This window comes from Oncorhynchus keta, chromosome 35 (genome assembly GCF_023373465.1).
Source record: "Oncorhynchus keta strain PuntledgeMale-10-30-2019 chromosome 35, Oket_V2, whole genome shotgun sequence".
NCBI classification, from domain to species: Eukaryota; Metazoa; Chordata; class Actinopteri; order Salmoniformes; family Salmonidae; genus Oncorhynchus; species Oncorhynchus keta.
This window is the reverse complement of record NC_068455.1, coordinates 6,736,564-6,750,937: the sequence shown is the minus strand read 5'-3', so window position 1 is coordinate 6,750,937 and position 14,374 is coordinate 6,736,564. Positions and strand designations below refer to the sequence as shown.

The window sequence follows — 14,374 nt, the reverse complement described above, 5'->3', positions numbered from 1 at the left end:
AGGATGGCACCTACCTCATCTCATCTGTCACCCTGACCGAAGGATGGCACCTACCTCATCTCATCTGTCACCCTGACCGAAGGATGGCACCTACCTCATCTCATCTCATGATCTATAGTGTCATATTAACTTAGTGCCATTTTAAAATGTAGCCAGTCCTCTTATCTTTCTGCCTGCTACTCTCTCTGACTCTATTCATGATATTCTATCAATTCTATTGTATAAATTGGACCTGGCTGGCAGCTATAACCTGCAGTGTTAATGTGTTACTGATGTGCTGCTGCTATCTCTCTCTGACAGGGTGGTGGTTCTGGAGAGCCGGCCCACTGACAACCCCACAGCCCTCAGCAACCTCTACATCCTGGCCGGACATGAGAATAGTTACTAGCCCTGACCCTGTTACTGAGAACAGTTACTAGCCCTGACCCCAGCCCTGTTACTGAGAACAGTTACTAGCCCTGACCCCAGCCCTGTTACTGAGAACAGTTAGTAGCCCTGACCCCAGCCCTGTCCCTGTTACTGAGAACAGTTGCTAAAGACCGGTAGCCCTGTCTGGCTCAGCCTCTCTGATCACCAATAACCCTTCACTCAGCCTCTCTGATCACCAGTAACCCTTCACTCAACCTCTCTGATCACCAGTAACCCTTCACTCAGCCTCTCTGATCACCAATAACCCTTCACTCAACCTCTCTGATCACCAATAACCCTTCACTCAGCCTCTCTGATCACCAGTAACCCTTCACTCAGCCTCTGATCACCAATAACCCTTCACTCAGCCTCTCTGATCACCAGTAACCCTTCACTCAACCTCTCTGATCACCAGTAACCCTTCACTCAACCTCTCTGATCACCAGTAACCCTTCACTCAGCCTCTCTGATCACCAATAACCCTTCACTCAGCCTCTCTGATCACCAATAACCCTTCACTCAACCTCTCTGATCACCAATAACCCTTCACTCAGCCTCTCTGATCACCAATAACCCTTCACTCAGCCTATCTGATCACCAGTAACCCTTCACTCAGCCTCTCTGATCACCAGTAACCCTTCACTCAGCCTCTCTGATCACCAATAACCCTTCACTCAGCCTCTCTGATCACCAGTAACCCTTCACTCAGCCTCTCTGATCACCAGTAACCCTTCACTCAGCCTCTCTGATCACCAATAACCCTTCACTCAGCCTCTCTGATCACCAGTAACCCTTCACTCAGCCTCTCTGATCACCAATAACCCTTCACTCAGCCTCTCTGATCACCAGTAACCCTTCACTCAGCCTCTCTGATCACCAGTAACCCTTCACTCAGCCTCTCTGATCACCAATAACCCTTCACTCAGCCTCTCTGATCACCAATAACCCTTCACTCAGCCTCTCTGATCACCAATAACCCTTCACTCAGCCTCTCTGATCACCAATAACCCTTCACTCAGCCTCTCTGATCACCAATAACCCTTCACTCAGCCTCTCTGATCACCAGTAACCCTTCACTCAGCCTCTCTGATCACCAGTAACCCTTCACTCAGCCTCTCTGATCACCAATAACCCTTCACTCAGCCTCTCTGATCACCAGTAACCCTTCACTCAGCCTCTCTGATCACCAATAACCCTTCACTCAGCCTCTCTGATCACCAATAACCCTTCACTCAGCCTCTCTGATCACCAGTAACCCTTCACTCAGCCTCTCTGATCACCAGTAACCCTTCACTCAGCCTCTCTGATCACCAATAACCCTTCACTCAGCCTCTCTGATCACCAATAACCCTTCACTCAGCCTCTCTGATCACCATTAACCCTTCACTCAGCCTCTCTGATCACCAATAACCCTTCACTCAGCCTCTCTGATCACCAATAACCCTTCACTCAGCCTCTCTGTCCAGTGAAACAAACATGTCAGAGGAGGGTTGTTATAGTGAACTACTGTTCTCCACCAGATCGACTGGACTGGTGGAGCAGAATGTAGGCAGGAAAGGTTCAGACCAATGAACAGTCTTACTCTGGAGCCTCCACTTCCTCTCTCGACCTGTTACATATCAGCTGAAATACTGCAATATGACAAGACCATATCTATAGGTGTTACTGAAAACGACTACTATAATAATTCAGATATTTAGGTCTGGTAGCAAATGGGAGTGTTGTATATTTTTGTCACAGGTCTGGTTGCCGATTAGCTCTGGTCTAGGACGATAGTGCGGCTTGCTAACGCTGAGCATTGACTAGTTGGTTGCTTTTCCAGCTCTAGTTTAACTAATTATAGAATGGTTCCCAAAGAAAATCGTTTCAACTTTATTTATTAATCTCGAAGCAATATTCGGGTATGTTGGATTTACTAGCCGTGAGAGAGAGTTCAGTTTTGATGTTATTTTCAATACACTTGAGGTGTTGTCGTTTCATCCAAACGTTTTGACAGTTGGTCAAACTGCCTTGCATCGTTGATTTAAAAAAAAAAAAAAAATTGTTTTATTTACTTCATAGACATCTGATGTCATCTTTGTCCCAAATAGAACACTTCCCTGGGTCTCTGGTCAAATCCTATCTGTGGTTAGGAGGTCATCACAACTAATGTCTTGGTTACAGTCAAGGGATTCAATGTCGTGGATGGCTACGGTTTCATCACCCAGGAAACCCACCAGGTTATAAAGGAAATTTAACCCAAGGATGACTGCCAGATTTAAAGGTTTATAAAGTGGTTTTACATGGCATGATGTCACTGTCAGACTGATGTTAATAGCAGACACATTATAAAAACCTTTTAGGATGAAACGAGATAAAGGTTGACGTTAAAGTTGAAAATAAGAGAACTTTGAAAGTGTGAACTGTCCCCTTTAAGCAGAGAGAGAGAGGGGGTGAACTGTCTCCTTTAAGCAGAGAGAGAGAGAGGGTGAACTGTCCCCTTTAAGCAGAGAGAGAGAGGGTGAACTGTCCCCTTTAAGCAGAGAGAGAGAGAGGGTGAACTGTCCCCTTTAAGCAGAGAGAGAGAGGGTGAACTGTCTCCTTTAAGCAGAGAGAGAGAGGGTGAACTGTCCCCTTTAAGCAGAGAGAGAGAGAGGGTGAACTGTCCCCTTTAAGCAGAGAGAGAGGGGGTGAACTGTCCCCTTTAAGCAGAGAGAGAGAGGGGGTGAACTGTCTCCTTTAAGCAGAGAGAGAGAGAGGGTGAACTGTCTCCTTTAAGCAGAGAGAGAGAGAGAGGGTGAACTGTCCCCTTTAAGCAGAGAGAGAGAGAGGGTGAACTGTCTCCTTTAAGCAGAGAGAGAGAGGGGGTGAACTGTCCCCTTTAAGCAGAGAGAGAGAGAGGGTGAACTGTCCCCTTTAAGCAGAGAGAGAGAGAGAGAGGGTGAACTGTCCCCTTTAAGCAGAGAGAGAGAGAGGGTGAACTGTCCCCTTTAAGCAGAGAGAGAGAGAGGGTGAACTGTCCCCTTTAAGCAGAGAGAGAGAGAGGGTGAACTGTCTCCTTTAAGCAGAGAGAGAGAGGGGGTGAACTGTCCCCTTTAAGCAGAGAGAGAGGGGGTGAACTGTCTCCTTTAAGCAGAGAGAGAGAGGGGTGAACTGTCTCCTTTAAGCAGAGAGAGAGAGAGGGGTGAACTGTCCCCTTTAAGCAGAGAGAGAGAGGGGGTGAACTGTCCCCTTTAAGCAGAGAGAGAGAGAGGGTGAACTGTCCCCTTTAAGCAGAGAGAGAGAGGGGTGAACTGTCCCCTTTAAGCAGAGGGGGTGAACTGTCTCCTTTAAGCAGAGAGAGAGAGGGGGTGAACTGTCCCCTTTAAGCAGAGAGAGAGAGGGGGTGAACTGTCTCCTTTAAGCAGAGAGAGAGAGGGGGTGAACTGTCTCCTTTAAGCAGAGAGAGAGAGGGGGTGAACTGTCCCCTTTAAGCAGAGAGAGAGAGGGGGTGAACTGTCCCCTTTAAGCAGAGAGAGAGAGGGTGAACTGTCCCCTTTAAGCAGAGAGAGAGAGGGGTGAACTGTCCCCTTTAAGCAGAGAGAGAGAGAGGGTGAACTGTCCCCTTTAAGCAGAGAGAGAGAGGGGGTGAACTGTCTCCTTTAAGCAGAGAGAGAGAGGGGGTGAACTGTCCCCTTTAAGCAGAGAGAGAGAGGGGTGAACTGTCTCCTTTAAGCAGAGAGAGAGAGGGGGTGAACTGTCCCCTTTAAGCAGAGAGAGAGGGGGTGAACTGTCCCTTTAAGCAGAGAGAGAGAGGGGTGAACTGTCCCCTTTAAGCAGAGAGAGAGAGGGGGTGAACTGTCCCTTTAAGCAGAGAGAGAGAGAGGGTGAACTGTCCCCTTTAAGCAGAGAGAGAGAGAGGGGGTGAACTGTCCCCTTTAAGCAGAGAGAGAGAGAGGGTGAACTGTCCCCTTTAAGCAGAGAGAGAGAGGGGTGAACTGTCCCCTTTAAGCAGAGAGAGAGATGGTGAACTGTCTCCTTTAAGCAGCAGAGAGGGGGTGAACTGTCCCCTTTAAGCAGAGAGAGAGGGAGGGTGAACTGTCTCCTTTAAGCAGAGAGAGAGAGAGGGTGAACTGTCCCCTTTAAGCAGAGAGAGAGAGATGGTGAACTGTCTCCTTTAAGCAGAGAGAGAGGGGTGAACTGTCCCCTTTAAGCAGAGAGAGAGAGAGGGTGAACTGTCTCCTTTAAGCAGAGAGAGAGAGGGGTGAACTGTCCCCTTTAAGCAGAGAGAGAGATGGTGAACTGTCTCCTTTAAGCAGAGAGAGAGAGAGGGTGAACTGTCCCCTTTAAGCAGAGAGAGAGAGGGTGAACTGTCCCCTTTAAGCAGAGAGAGAGAGAGGGTGAACTGTCCCCTTTAAGCAGAGAGAGAGAGATGGTGAACTGTCCCCTTTAAGCAGAGAGAGAGGGGGTGAACTGTCCCCTTTAAGCAGAGAGAGAGAGGGGTGAACTGTCCCCTTTAAGCAGAGAGAGAGAGGGGGTGAACTGTCTTCTTTAAGCAGAGAGAGAGGGGGTGAACTGTCTTCTTTAAGCAGAGAGAGAGAGGGGGTGAACTGTCTTCTTTAAGCAGAGAGAGAGAGGGGGTGAACTGTCCCCTTTAAGCAGAGAGAGAGAGAGAGGGTGAACTGTCCTCTTTAAGCAGAGAGAGAGAGGGGGTGAACTGTCTTCTTTAAGCAGAGAGAGAGAGGGGGTGAACTGTCCCCTTTAAGCAGAGAGAGAGAGAGGGGGTGAACTGTCCCCTTTAAGCAGAGAGAGAGAGAGGGTGAACTGTCCCCTTTAAGCAGAGAGAGAGAGAGGGTGAACTGTCCCCTTTAAGCAGAGAGAGAGGGGGTGAACTGTCCCCTTTAAGCAGAGAGAGAGAGAGAGGGTGAACTGTCCCCTTTAAGCAGAGAGAGAGAGAGGGTGAACTGTCCCCTTTAAGCAGAGAGAGAGATGGTGAACTGTCTCCTTTAAGCAGAGAGAGAGGGGGTGAACTGTCCCCTTTAAGCAGAGAGAGAGAGAGGGTGAACTGTCCCCTTTAAGCAGAGAGAGAGGGGGTGAACTGTCCCCTTTAAGCAGAGAGAGAGAGAGAGGGTGAACTGTCCCCTTTAAGCAGAGAGAGAGAGATGGTGAACTGTCCCCTTTAAGCAGAGAGAGAGAGAGGGTGAACTGTCTCCTTTAAGCAGAGAGAGAGAGAGGGTGAACTGTCCCCTTTAAGCAGAGAGAGAGATGGTGAACTGTCTCCTTTAAGCAGAGAGAGAGGGGGTGAACTGTCCCCTTTAAGCAGAGAGAGAGAGAGGGTGAACTGTCTCCTTTAAGCGGAGAGAGAGAGAGGGTGAACTGTCCCCTTTAAGCAGAGAGAGAGAGATGGTGAACTGTCTCCTTTAAGCAGAGAGAGAGAGGGTGAACTGTCCCCTTTAAGCAGAGAGAGAGAGAGGGTGAACTGTCCCCTTTAAGCAGAGAGAGAGAGAGGGTGAACTGTCCCCTTTAAGCAGAGAGAGAGAGAGGGTGAACTGTCCCCTTTAAGCAGAGAGAGAGAGGGTGAACTGTCTCCTTTAAGCAGAGAGAGAGAGAGGGTGAACTGTCCCCTTTAAGCAGAGAGAGAGAGAGGGTGAACTGTCTCCTTTAAGCAGAGAGAGAGAGGGGGTGAACTGTCTTCTTTAAGCAGAGAGAGAGAGAGAGGGTGAACTGTCCCCTTTAAGCAGAGAGAGAGAGAGAGGGTGAACTGTCCCCTTTAAGCAGAGAGAGAGAGGGGGTGAACTGTCTTCTTTAAGCAGAGAGAGAGAGGGGTGAACTGTCCCCTTTAAGCAGAGAGAGAGAGAGGGTGAACTGTCCCCTTTAGCAGAGAGAGAGAGAGGTGAACTGTCCCCTTTAAGCAGAGAGAGGGAGAGGGTGAACTGTCCCCTTTAAGCAGAGAGAGGGGGTGTGAACTGTTTAAGCAGAGAGAGAGAGGGTGAACTGTCCCCTTTAAGCAGAGAGGAGAGAGGGTGAACTGTCCCCTTTAAGCTTTTAAGAGAGAGAGATGGTGAACTGTCTCCTTTAAGCAGAGAGAGAGGGGTGAACTGTCCCCTTTAAGCAGAGAGAGAGAGAGGGTGAACTGTCTCCTTTAAGCAGAAGAGAGAGAGGGTGAACTGTCCCCTTTAAGCAGAGAGAGAGAGATGGTGAACTGTCTCCTTTAAGCAGAGAGAGAGAGGGTGAACTGTCCCCTTTAAGCAGAGAGAGAGAGAGGGTGAACTGGCTCCTTTAAGCAGAGAGAGAGAGAGGGTGAACTGTCCCCTTTAAGCAGAGAGAGAAGATGGTGAACTGTCTCCTTTAAGCAGAGAGAGAGAGAGGGTGAACTGTCCCCTTTAAGCAGAGAGAGAGAGGGTGAACTGTCCCCTTTAAGCAGAGAGAGAGAGATGGTGAACTGTCCCCTTTAAGCAGAGAGAGAGGGGGTGAACTGTCCCCTTTAAGCAGAGAGAGATGGGGGGTGAACTGTCCCCTTTAAGCAGAGAGAGAGAGAGAGGGTGAACTGTCCCCTTTAAGCAGAGAGAGAGGGGGTGAACTGTCCCCTTTAAGCAGAGAGAGAGAGATGGTGAACTGTCCCCTTTAAGCAGAGAGAGCCCTCCCCCTCCCAGACCCTTGGGTGAACTGTCCCCTTTAAGCAGAGAGAGAGAGAGAGGGTGAACTGTCCCCTTTAAGCAGAGAGAGAGAGGGTGAAACTGTCCCCTTTAAGCAGAGAGAGAGAGAGGGGTGTGAACTGTCCCCTTTAAGCAGAGAGAGAGAGGGTGAACTGTCCCCTTTAAGCAGAGAAGAGAGAGGGTGAACTGTCTTTAAGCAGAGAGAGAGTCCTGGCGGTGAACTGTCCCCTTTAAGCAGAGAGAGAGGGGGTGAACTGTCTCCTTTAAGCAGAGAGAGAGAGAGAGGGTGAACTGTCTCCTTTAAGCAGAGAGAGAGAGGGTGAACTGTCTTCTTTAAGCAGAGAGAGAGAGAGGGTGAACTGTCCCCTTTAAGCAGAGAGAGAGAGAGGGTGAACTGTCCCCTTTAAGCAGAGAGAGAGAGGGTGAACTGTCCCCTTTAAGCAGAGAGAGAGAGAGAGGGTGAACTGTCTCCTTTAAGCAGAGAGAGAGAGAGAGGGTGAACTGTCCCCTTTAAGCAGAGAGAGAGAGAGGGTGAACTGTCCCCTTTAAGCAGAGAGAGAGAGAGGGTGAACTGTCCCCTTTAAGCAGAGAGAGAGAGAGGGGGTGAACTGTCCCCTTTAAGCAGAGAGAGACACTGTTGCTGTAGTCATGCTGACAGTGGGATCCAGCTCAGCTAGGCCAGGGATGACCTCAGCCTGGGTGCCGGTCGTTTTTTGCTCTCTTGCCAACTCTTTGAGATTGTCATGCATGGAGTTGGCAAGAGAGCAGAAACAGACTGGCATCCAGGCTAGGCTGAACTACCTTCCTATCCAGAGGTTGCTATGCAGCTTTGGGTTACTGAAATGCAATTGAGTTTGTCTGAAATGGTACCCTATTCACTATATAGTGCACGGTCCCTGGTCAAAAAGTAGTGCACTAAATAGGGAATAGGGTGCCATTTGGTCACACTCATATTCCTCTCTCTCCCGCTTGGTTGCATTTTAGAAAGTAGACTATAGTGTAAAATGTAGTTTTTTTTTTTCCTTCATTTTTTTTGTTGTGTTCAATATTTGCACCATGTTAGCACTTTTGTACATTTTCTGTTTTTTATTTAAATGACAGAAAAGGGAAATGCTTTAGTTTGTGACATTATTGCCATTCCCTTTGCAAAACTTTTAATGTATGCAGTTTTTGTAATAAACAAAGCTATTGTTAACAATATACACTTGCTGTCATTCTACTTATTATTATTTGTATTTTTTTGTATTAATTTAACCTTCATTCAACTAGGCAAGTCAGTTAAGAACAAATTCTTATTTAGAATGACGGCCAAACCAGGATGACACTGGGGCCAATTGTGCGTCGCCCTATGGGCCTGCCAATCACAGCCAGATGTTGATACACTACCAGAATACGTAGGCTATTACCCTGCTGTGTACTAGCCTGGTCCCAGATCTGTTTGGCATGAATGATAATGACCATGGAAGTTAGCAAAAAAAAAACTGGGAACAGGGCAGACTAGTTGTATGGAAAGAACTGATACAGTATTGATTAGGTCGTGTTAAAGTCAGTTACTTTTTACAAAGTTATTAGGTGAGAGAAGAGATTATATGGAACACAAATATCACCTATAAAAGCAACATGTAAAGTGAGAACATGATAAAAAAAAAACAGCATGATCATTACACCGGTGCACCTTGTGCTGAGGACAATTTAAAAGACCACTCTCAAAATGTGAATTTTCTCGTCACACAATGCCACAGATGTCTCCCAAGTTGTGAGGAAGTGTGTAATTGTCATGCTGACTCCAGGAATGTCCACCAGAGCTGTTGCATGTTCATTTCTCTACCATAAACCATAACCTGCCTCCAACGTCGTTTTAGAGAATTTGGCAGTACGTCCATCCGGCCTCGGCCACGCCAGCCAAGGACCTCCGCATCCGGCTTCTTCACCTGTGGGATCGTCAGAGGGTGGATGGGTGTGGTGCTGAGGACTATTTCTGTCCGTAATAAAGCCCTCTTTGTGGGGAAAAACTCATTCTGATTGGCTGGGCCTTGCTACCCAGTGGGTGGTCCCTCACAGTTCCACCCTTGATGCGGAACGGCCCTCCCTCCCAGTTCCACCCTCGATGCGGGTGTCCCTCCCAGTTCCACCCTCGATGCGGATGGGCCCTCCCTCCCAGTTCCACCCTTGATGTGGGTGTCCCTCCCAGTTCCACCCTCGATGCGGATGGGCCCTCCCTCCCAGTTCCACCCTTGACTGCAGTCATGTGAAATCCATAGATTAGGGCCTCCTGAATTTATTTATTGATTGATTTTCCTTATATGAACTAACTCAATAAAATCTTTGAAATTGTTGCATGTTGCTTTTATATTTTTATTCAGTAATATATCTGTTTACATGTTTTGTATGATTATTTTTGGCTATGTTGAATTTGTATGCAAGGTCACTGTATGTCCACGTAGGGGCAGGTTCTTCCAGTATACTACCCAAACTGCGCAATGATAGAAGTTGGCTCAGTGAAATCATGTAGGCCTATGATTTAAAATGTCACCTTTCTTTAACCAGGTTGGCTAGTTAAGAACAAGTTCTCATTTGCAACTGCGACCTGGCCAAGATAAACGCATAGCAATTCGACACATACAACAACACAGAGTTACATATGGAATAAACAAAACATACAGTCAATAATACAGTAGAACAAAAGAAAACATAAAGTCAATATACAGTGAGTGGAAATGAGGTAAGTTAAGGAAATAAATAGGCCATGGTGGCGAAGTAATTACAATATAGCAATTAAACACTGGAATGGTAGATCGAGAGAAGATGAATGTGCAATTATATTATTAGTTGTTGTTCAAACGTGGTCAAAACATTCGCTTGAATTCCTGGAGTGCCCCGTTATTGTGAAGGAGACTGAGTTGGCAAGGAGTGTCCCGCGTGTCTCCGATCCGGAGGCGGCGAGAAGTTTGGAAAGAACGAGTGGCGGGGAAGAAACAATGGTAGTAGAGGCCACAGTGAAGGTTTCTCGTCAAACCGAGGGATAGTGACATGCTACATGTTAAAAAGATGGACCATGTATTGCAATGGTCATAACCATGTACAGTAAGAAGCGGTGAACGCCTCGATCAAACCGACAGTGTCATTGCGCGAAAATGAAACGCAGCACCATCTGGATATGTACGCAACAAACGTTCAACATTCACCTGCTACCGTTTCTGTCAAGCCGCCTTAATTTAGCCTGCAGTTTGACGCATACCGTCCATACATCTAATGTCCACACCTCCAGGGTTGGGGAGTAACGGATCATATGTAAGGGATTACAACAAAAAACGGTAACTAATCCGTTACCAGCCAAAAATATATATTGTAATCAGATTACAGGCACTTTTGAAAAACTAGATGATTACTTTGAAATTTAGAAAGGATGTTTGTTTGCGAAAAAAAAAACATCTTTGATACTTCTTTGTTTTCTTAATGACATTCAAATCAGCATTGAAAAGAAGGCACAAACTTGTTCCACCTGAGCGAGTTCGACCACAAATCAGAGGCCACTGTGATGTCAGAGACCACTATGATGTCAGAGACCACTATGATGTCAGAGACTCCTGTGATGACACCAAATGTGTTTGATGGATCACGGGGAAAATAGCAGGAATTTGCTTTTGTAGGCTATACAGTCCAATCTATGTCTTCCAATGGTGCGACTGCTGTCGGCATCCAAAGATTGTCCAATTTGAATAAATGCTTGGAGGTAAGGACGACAGCGGTGGTGTAGTCTACGACGATACAGATATAACCTATGATTGATATCTCCATAGCACATTGATGTGAATCACACTGGTGCTCTCTCATTTAGCTATTTGCGCGGGTTGTTCACAAATCTAAATGTGTATTTGAATGGTTGAATTGGAGAAGTTTAAGCTGACTATCAATCATTGTTTTTTAAACCAGTGGACAGCCAGTGAAAGATGTGCTCTTGCAACAGCTGTATGGTGTGGATCCCAGCCAATGGAATAACAGATGCATGGTGTGGATCCCAACCAATGGAATTTATTTTTAATTTTACCTTTATTTTACTAGGCAAGTCAGTTAAGAACAAATTCTTATTTTCAATGACGGCCTAGGAACAGTGGGTTAACTGCCTGTTCAGGGGCAGAAGCCTATGGACAGATTTGTACCTTAGAATAACAGAGCTCCCAGCCTATAGGGAGTGTGGATCCCAGAACTTGCATCCCAGCCTTTAACAGCGGGTTACTAGTCCTTGCTCTAACCACTATGGAATAAAGCTATCCCAGCCAATGGAATGCCGCCCCATGGAATAACAGCTGCATAGTGTGGGTCCCAGCCTATGGAATAACAGCTGCATAGTGTGGATCCCAGCCTATAGAATAACAGATGCATAGTGTGGATCCCAGCCTATGGAATAACAGCTGCATAGTGTGGATCCCAGCCTATGGAATAACAGCTGCATAGTGTGGATCCCAGCCTATGGAATAACAGCTGCATAGTGTGGATCCCAGCCTATAGAATAACAGATGCATGGTGTGGATCCCAGCCTATGGAATAACAGCTGCATAGTGTGGATCCCAGCCTATGGAATAAAAGTGGGGCTTTTTATTGCTCAATCTAATTCATGTTGATCAGTAACAAATAAATAAATCCATAGGCCTAATGGACACATGCTCAAACTAGCACACTTGCTACATCCATTTTTTTTTCAATCTGTAGTTGCTACATCCATTTTTGGACTTGTAAATTATATATACAGTGGGGCAAAAAAGTATTTAGTCAGCCACCAATTGTGAAAGTTCTCCCACTTAAAAAGATGAGGCCTGTAATTTTCATCATAGGTACACTTCAACTATGACAGACAAAATGAGAACAAAAGTCCAGAAAATCACATTGTAGGATTTTTAATGAATTTATTTGCAAATTATGGTGGAAAATAAGTATTTGGTCAATAACAAAAGTTTATCTCAATACTTTGTTATATACCCTTTGTTGGCAATGACAGAGGTCAAACGTTTTCTGTAAGTCTTCACAAGGTTTTCACACACTGTTGCTGGTATTTTGGCCCATTCCTCCATGCAGATCTCCTCTAGAGCAGTGATGTTTTGGGGCTGTTGCTGGGCAACACGGACTTTCAACTACCTCCAAAGATTTTCTATGGGGTTGAGATCTGGAGACTGGCTCGGCCACTCCAGAACCTTGAAATGCTTCTTACGAAGCCACTCCTTCGTTGCCCAGGCGGTGTGTTTGGGATCATTGTCATGCTGAAAGACCCAGCCACATTTCATCTTCAATGCCCTTGCTGATGGAAGGAGGTTTTCACTCAAAATCTCACAATACATGGCCCCATTCATTCTTTCCTTTACACAAATCAGTCGTCCTGGTCCCTTTGCAGAAAAACAGCCCCAAAGCATGATGTTTCCACCCCCATGCTTCACAGTAGGTATGGTGTTCTTTGGATGCAACTCAGCATTCTTTGTCCTCCAAACACGACGAGTTGAGTTTTTACCAAAAAGTTATATTTTGCTTTCATCTGACCATATGACATTCTCCCAATCTTTTTCTGGATCATCCAAATGCTCTCTAGCAAACTTCAGACGGGCCTGGGCATGTACTGGCTTAAGCAGGGGGACACGTCTGGCACTGCAGGATTTGAATTCCTGGCGGCGTAGTGTGTTACTGATGGTAGGCTTTGTTACTTTGTTCCCAGCTCTCTGCAGGTCATTCACTAGGTCCCCCCGTGTGGTTCTGGGATTTTTGCTCACCGTTCTTGTGATCATTTTTACCCCACGGGGTGAGATCTTGCGTGGAGCCCCAGATCGAGGGAGATTATGGTCTTGTATGTCTTGCATTTCCTAATAATTGCTCCCACAGTTGATTTCTTCAAGCCAAGCTGCTTACCTATTGCAGATTCAGTCTTCCCAGCCTGGTGCAGGTCTACAATTTTGTTTCTGGTGTCCTTTGACAGCTGTTTGGTCTTGGCCATAGTGGAGTTTGGCGTGTGACTGTTTGAGGTTGTGGACAGGTGTCTTTTATACTGATAACAAGTTCAAACAGGTGCCATTAATACAGGTAACGAGTGGAGGACAGAGGAGCCTCTTAAAGAAGAAGTTACAGGTATGTGAGAGACAGAAATCTTGCTTGTTTGTAGGTGACCAAATACGTATTTTCCACCATAATTTGCAAATAAATTCATTAAAAATCCTACAATGTGATTTTCTGGATTTTTTTCCCTCATTTTTTGTCTGTCATGATGAAAATTACAGGCCTCTCATCTTTTTAAGTGGGAGAACTTGCACAATTGGTAGCTTGACTAAATACTTTTTCCCCCACTGTATTATGTTAGGTACTAGACCCTCCCGTAGTCTTTCTCTCCAGGGTAATCTGTATTGTAATGTTGGTGTCTGTCGCTACAGTAGTATGGTCATGTTGGTGTCTGTCTCTACAGTAGTATGTAATGTTGGTGTCTGTCGCTACAGTAGTATGTAATGTTGGTGTCTGTCTCTACAGTAGTATGTCATGTTGGTGTCGGTCTCTACAGTAGTATGTAATGTTGGTGTCTGTCTCTACAGTAATATGTAATGTTGTTTGTCTCTACAGTAGTATGTAATGTTGGTGTCTGTCTCTACAGTAGTATGTAATGTTGGTGTCTGTCTCTACAGTAGTATGTCATGTTGGTGTCGGTCTCTACAGTAGTATGTAATGTTGGTGTCGGTCTCTACAGTAGTATGTAATGTTGGTGTCTGTCTCTACAGTAGTATGTAATGTTGGTGTCTGTCTCTACAGTAGTATGTAATGTTGGTGTCTGTCTCTACAGTAGTATGTAATGGTGGTGTCTGTCTCTACAGTAATATGTAATGTTGTTTGTCTCTACAGTAGTATGTAATGGTGGTGTCTGTCTCTACAGTAATATGTAATGTTGTTTGTCTCTACAGTAGTATGTAATGGTGGTGTCTGTCTCTACAGTAATATGTAATGTTGGTGTCTGTCTCTACAGTAATATGTAATGGTGTCTGTCTCTACAGTAGTATGTCATGTTGGTGTCGGTCTCTACAGTAGTATGTAATGTTGGTGTCTGTCTCTACAGTAGTATGTCATGTTGGTGTCTGTCTCTACAGTAGTATGTAATGGTGGTGTCTGTCTCTACAGTAATATGTAATGTTGGTGTCTGTCTCTACAGTAATATGTAATGGTGTCTGTCTCTACAGTAGTATTGTAATACTGGTGTCTGTCTCTACAGTAATATGTAATGTTGGTGTCTGTCTCTACAGTAATATGTAATGGTGTCTGTCTCTACAGTAGTATTGTAATACTGGTGTCTGTCTCTACAGTAATATGTAATGTTGTTTGTCTCTACAGTA

At 45.7% G+C, this 14,374-nt stretch overlaps 1 protein-coding gene and 2 long non-coding RNA genes across 5 annotated transcripts in view; 2 read left to right on the top strand and 1 right to left on the bottom strand.

Moving 5' to 3' along the window:
- LOC118377506 (mitogen-activated protein kinase kinase kinase kinase 5-like) overlaps positions 1 to 563 on the top strand; it is a 172,245-nt gene extending 171,682 nt beyond the window's left edge. Inside the window, exon 34 of the mRNA XM_052496219.1 lies at positions 301 to 563. Within this exon, the coding sequence (XP_052352179.1) occupies positions 301 to 388 (88 nt within the window). The 3' untranslated portion in view covers positions 389 to 563. The remainder of the gene's footprint in view (positions 1 to 300) is intronic.
- Positions 468 to 985, bottom strand: LOC127915786 (uncharacterized). 2 transcript variants are annotated; one of them, XR_008092151.1, is made up of 3 exons: positions 840 to 985; positions 625 to 748; positions 468 to 593 (listed from the first exon to the last, which is right to left on the bottom strand). It is a non-coding gene; the product is annotated as an uncharacterized LOC127915786 (long non-coding RNA). The 2 variants fall into 2 exon arrangements; XR_008092150.1 differs by having other exon boundaries at positions 625 to 717; positions 840 to 980.
- A 147-nt stretch (positions 986 to 1,132) lies between these two features.
- Positions 1,133 to 8,222, top strand: LOC127915784 (uncharacterized). 2 transcript variants are annotated; one of them, XR_008092141.1, is made up of 7 exons: positions 1,133 to 3,535; positions 3,979 to 4,083; positions 4,253 to 4,359; positions 4,459 to 4,630; positions 4,698 to 4,868; positions 5,805 to 6,191; positions 7,341 to 8,222. It is a non-coding gene; the product is annotated as an uncharacterized LOC127915784 (long non-coding RNA). The 2 variants fall into 2 exon arrangements; XR_008092142.1 differs by lacking the exons at positions 3,979 to 4,083; positions 4,253 to 4,359; positions 4,698 to 4,868 and having other exon boundaries at positions 1,133 to 3,254; positions 4,560 to 4,630; positions 5,737 to 6,191.
- The last annotated feature ends 6,152 nt before the right edge of the window (positions 8,223 to 14,374 follow it).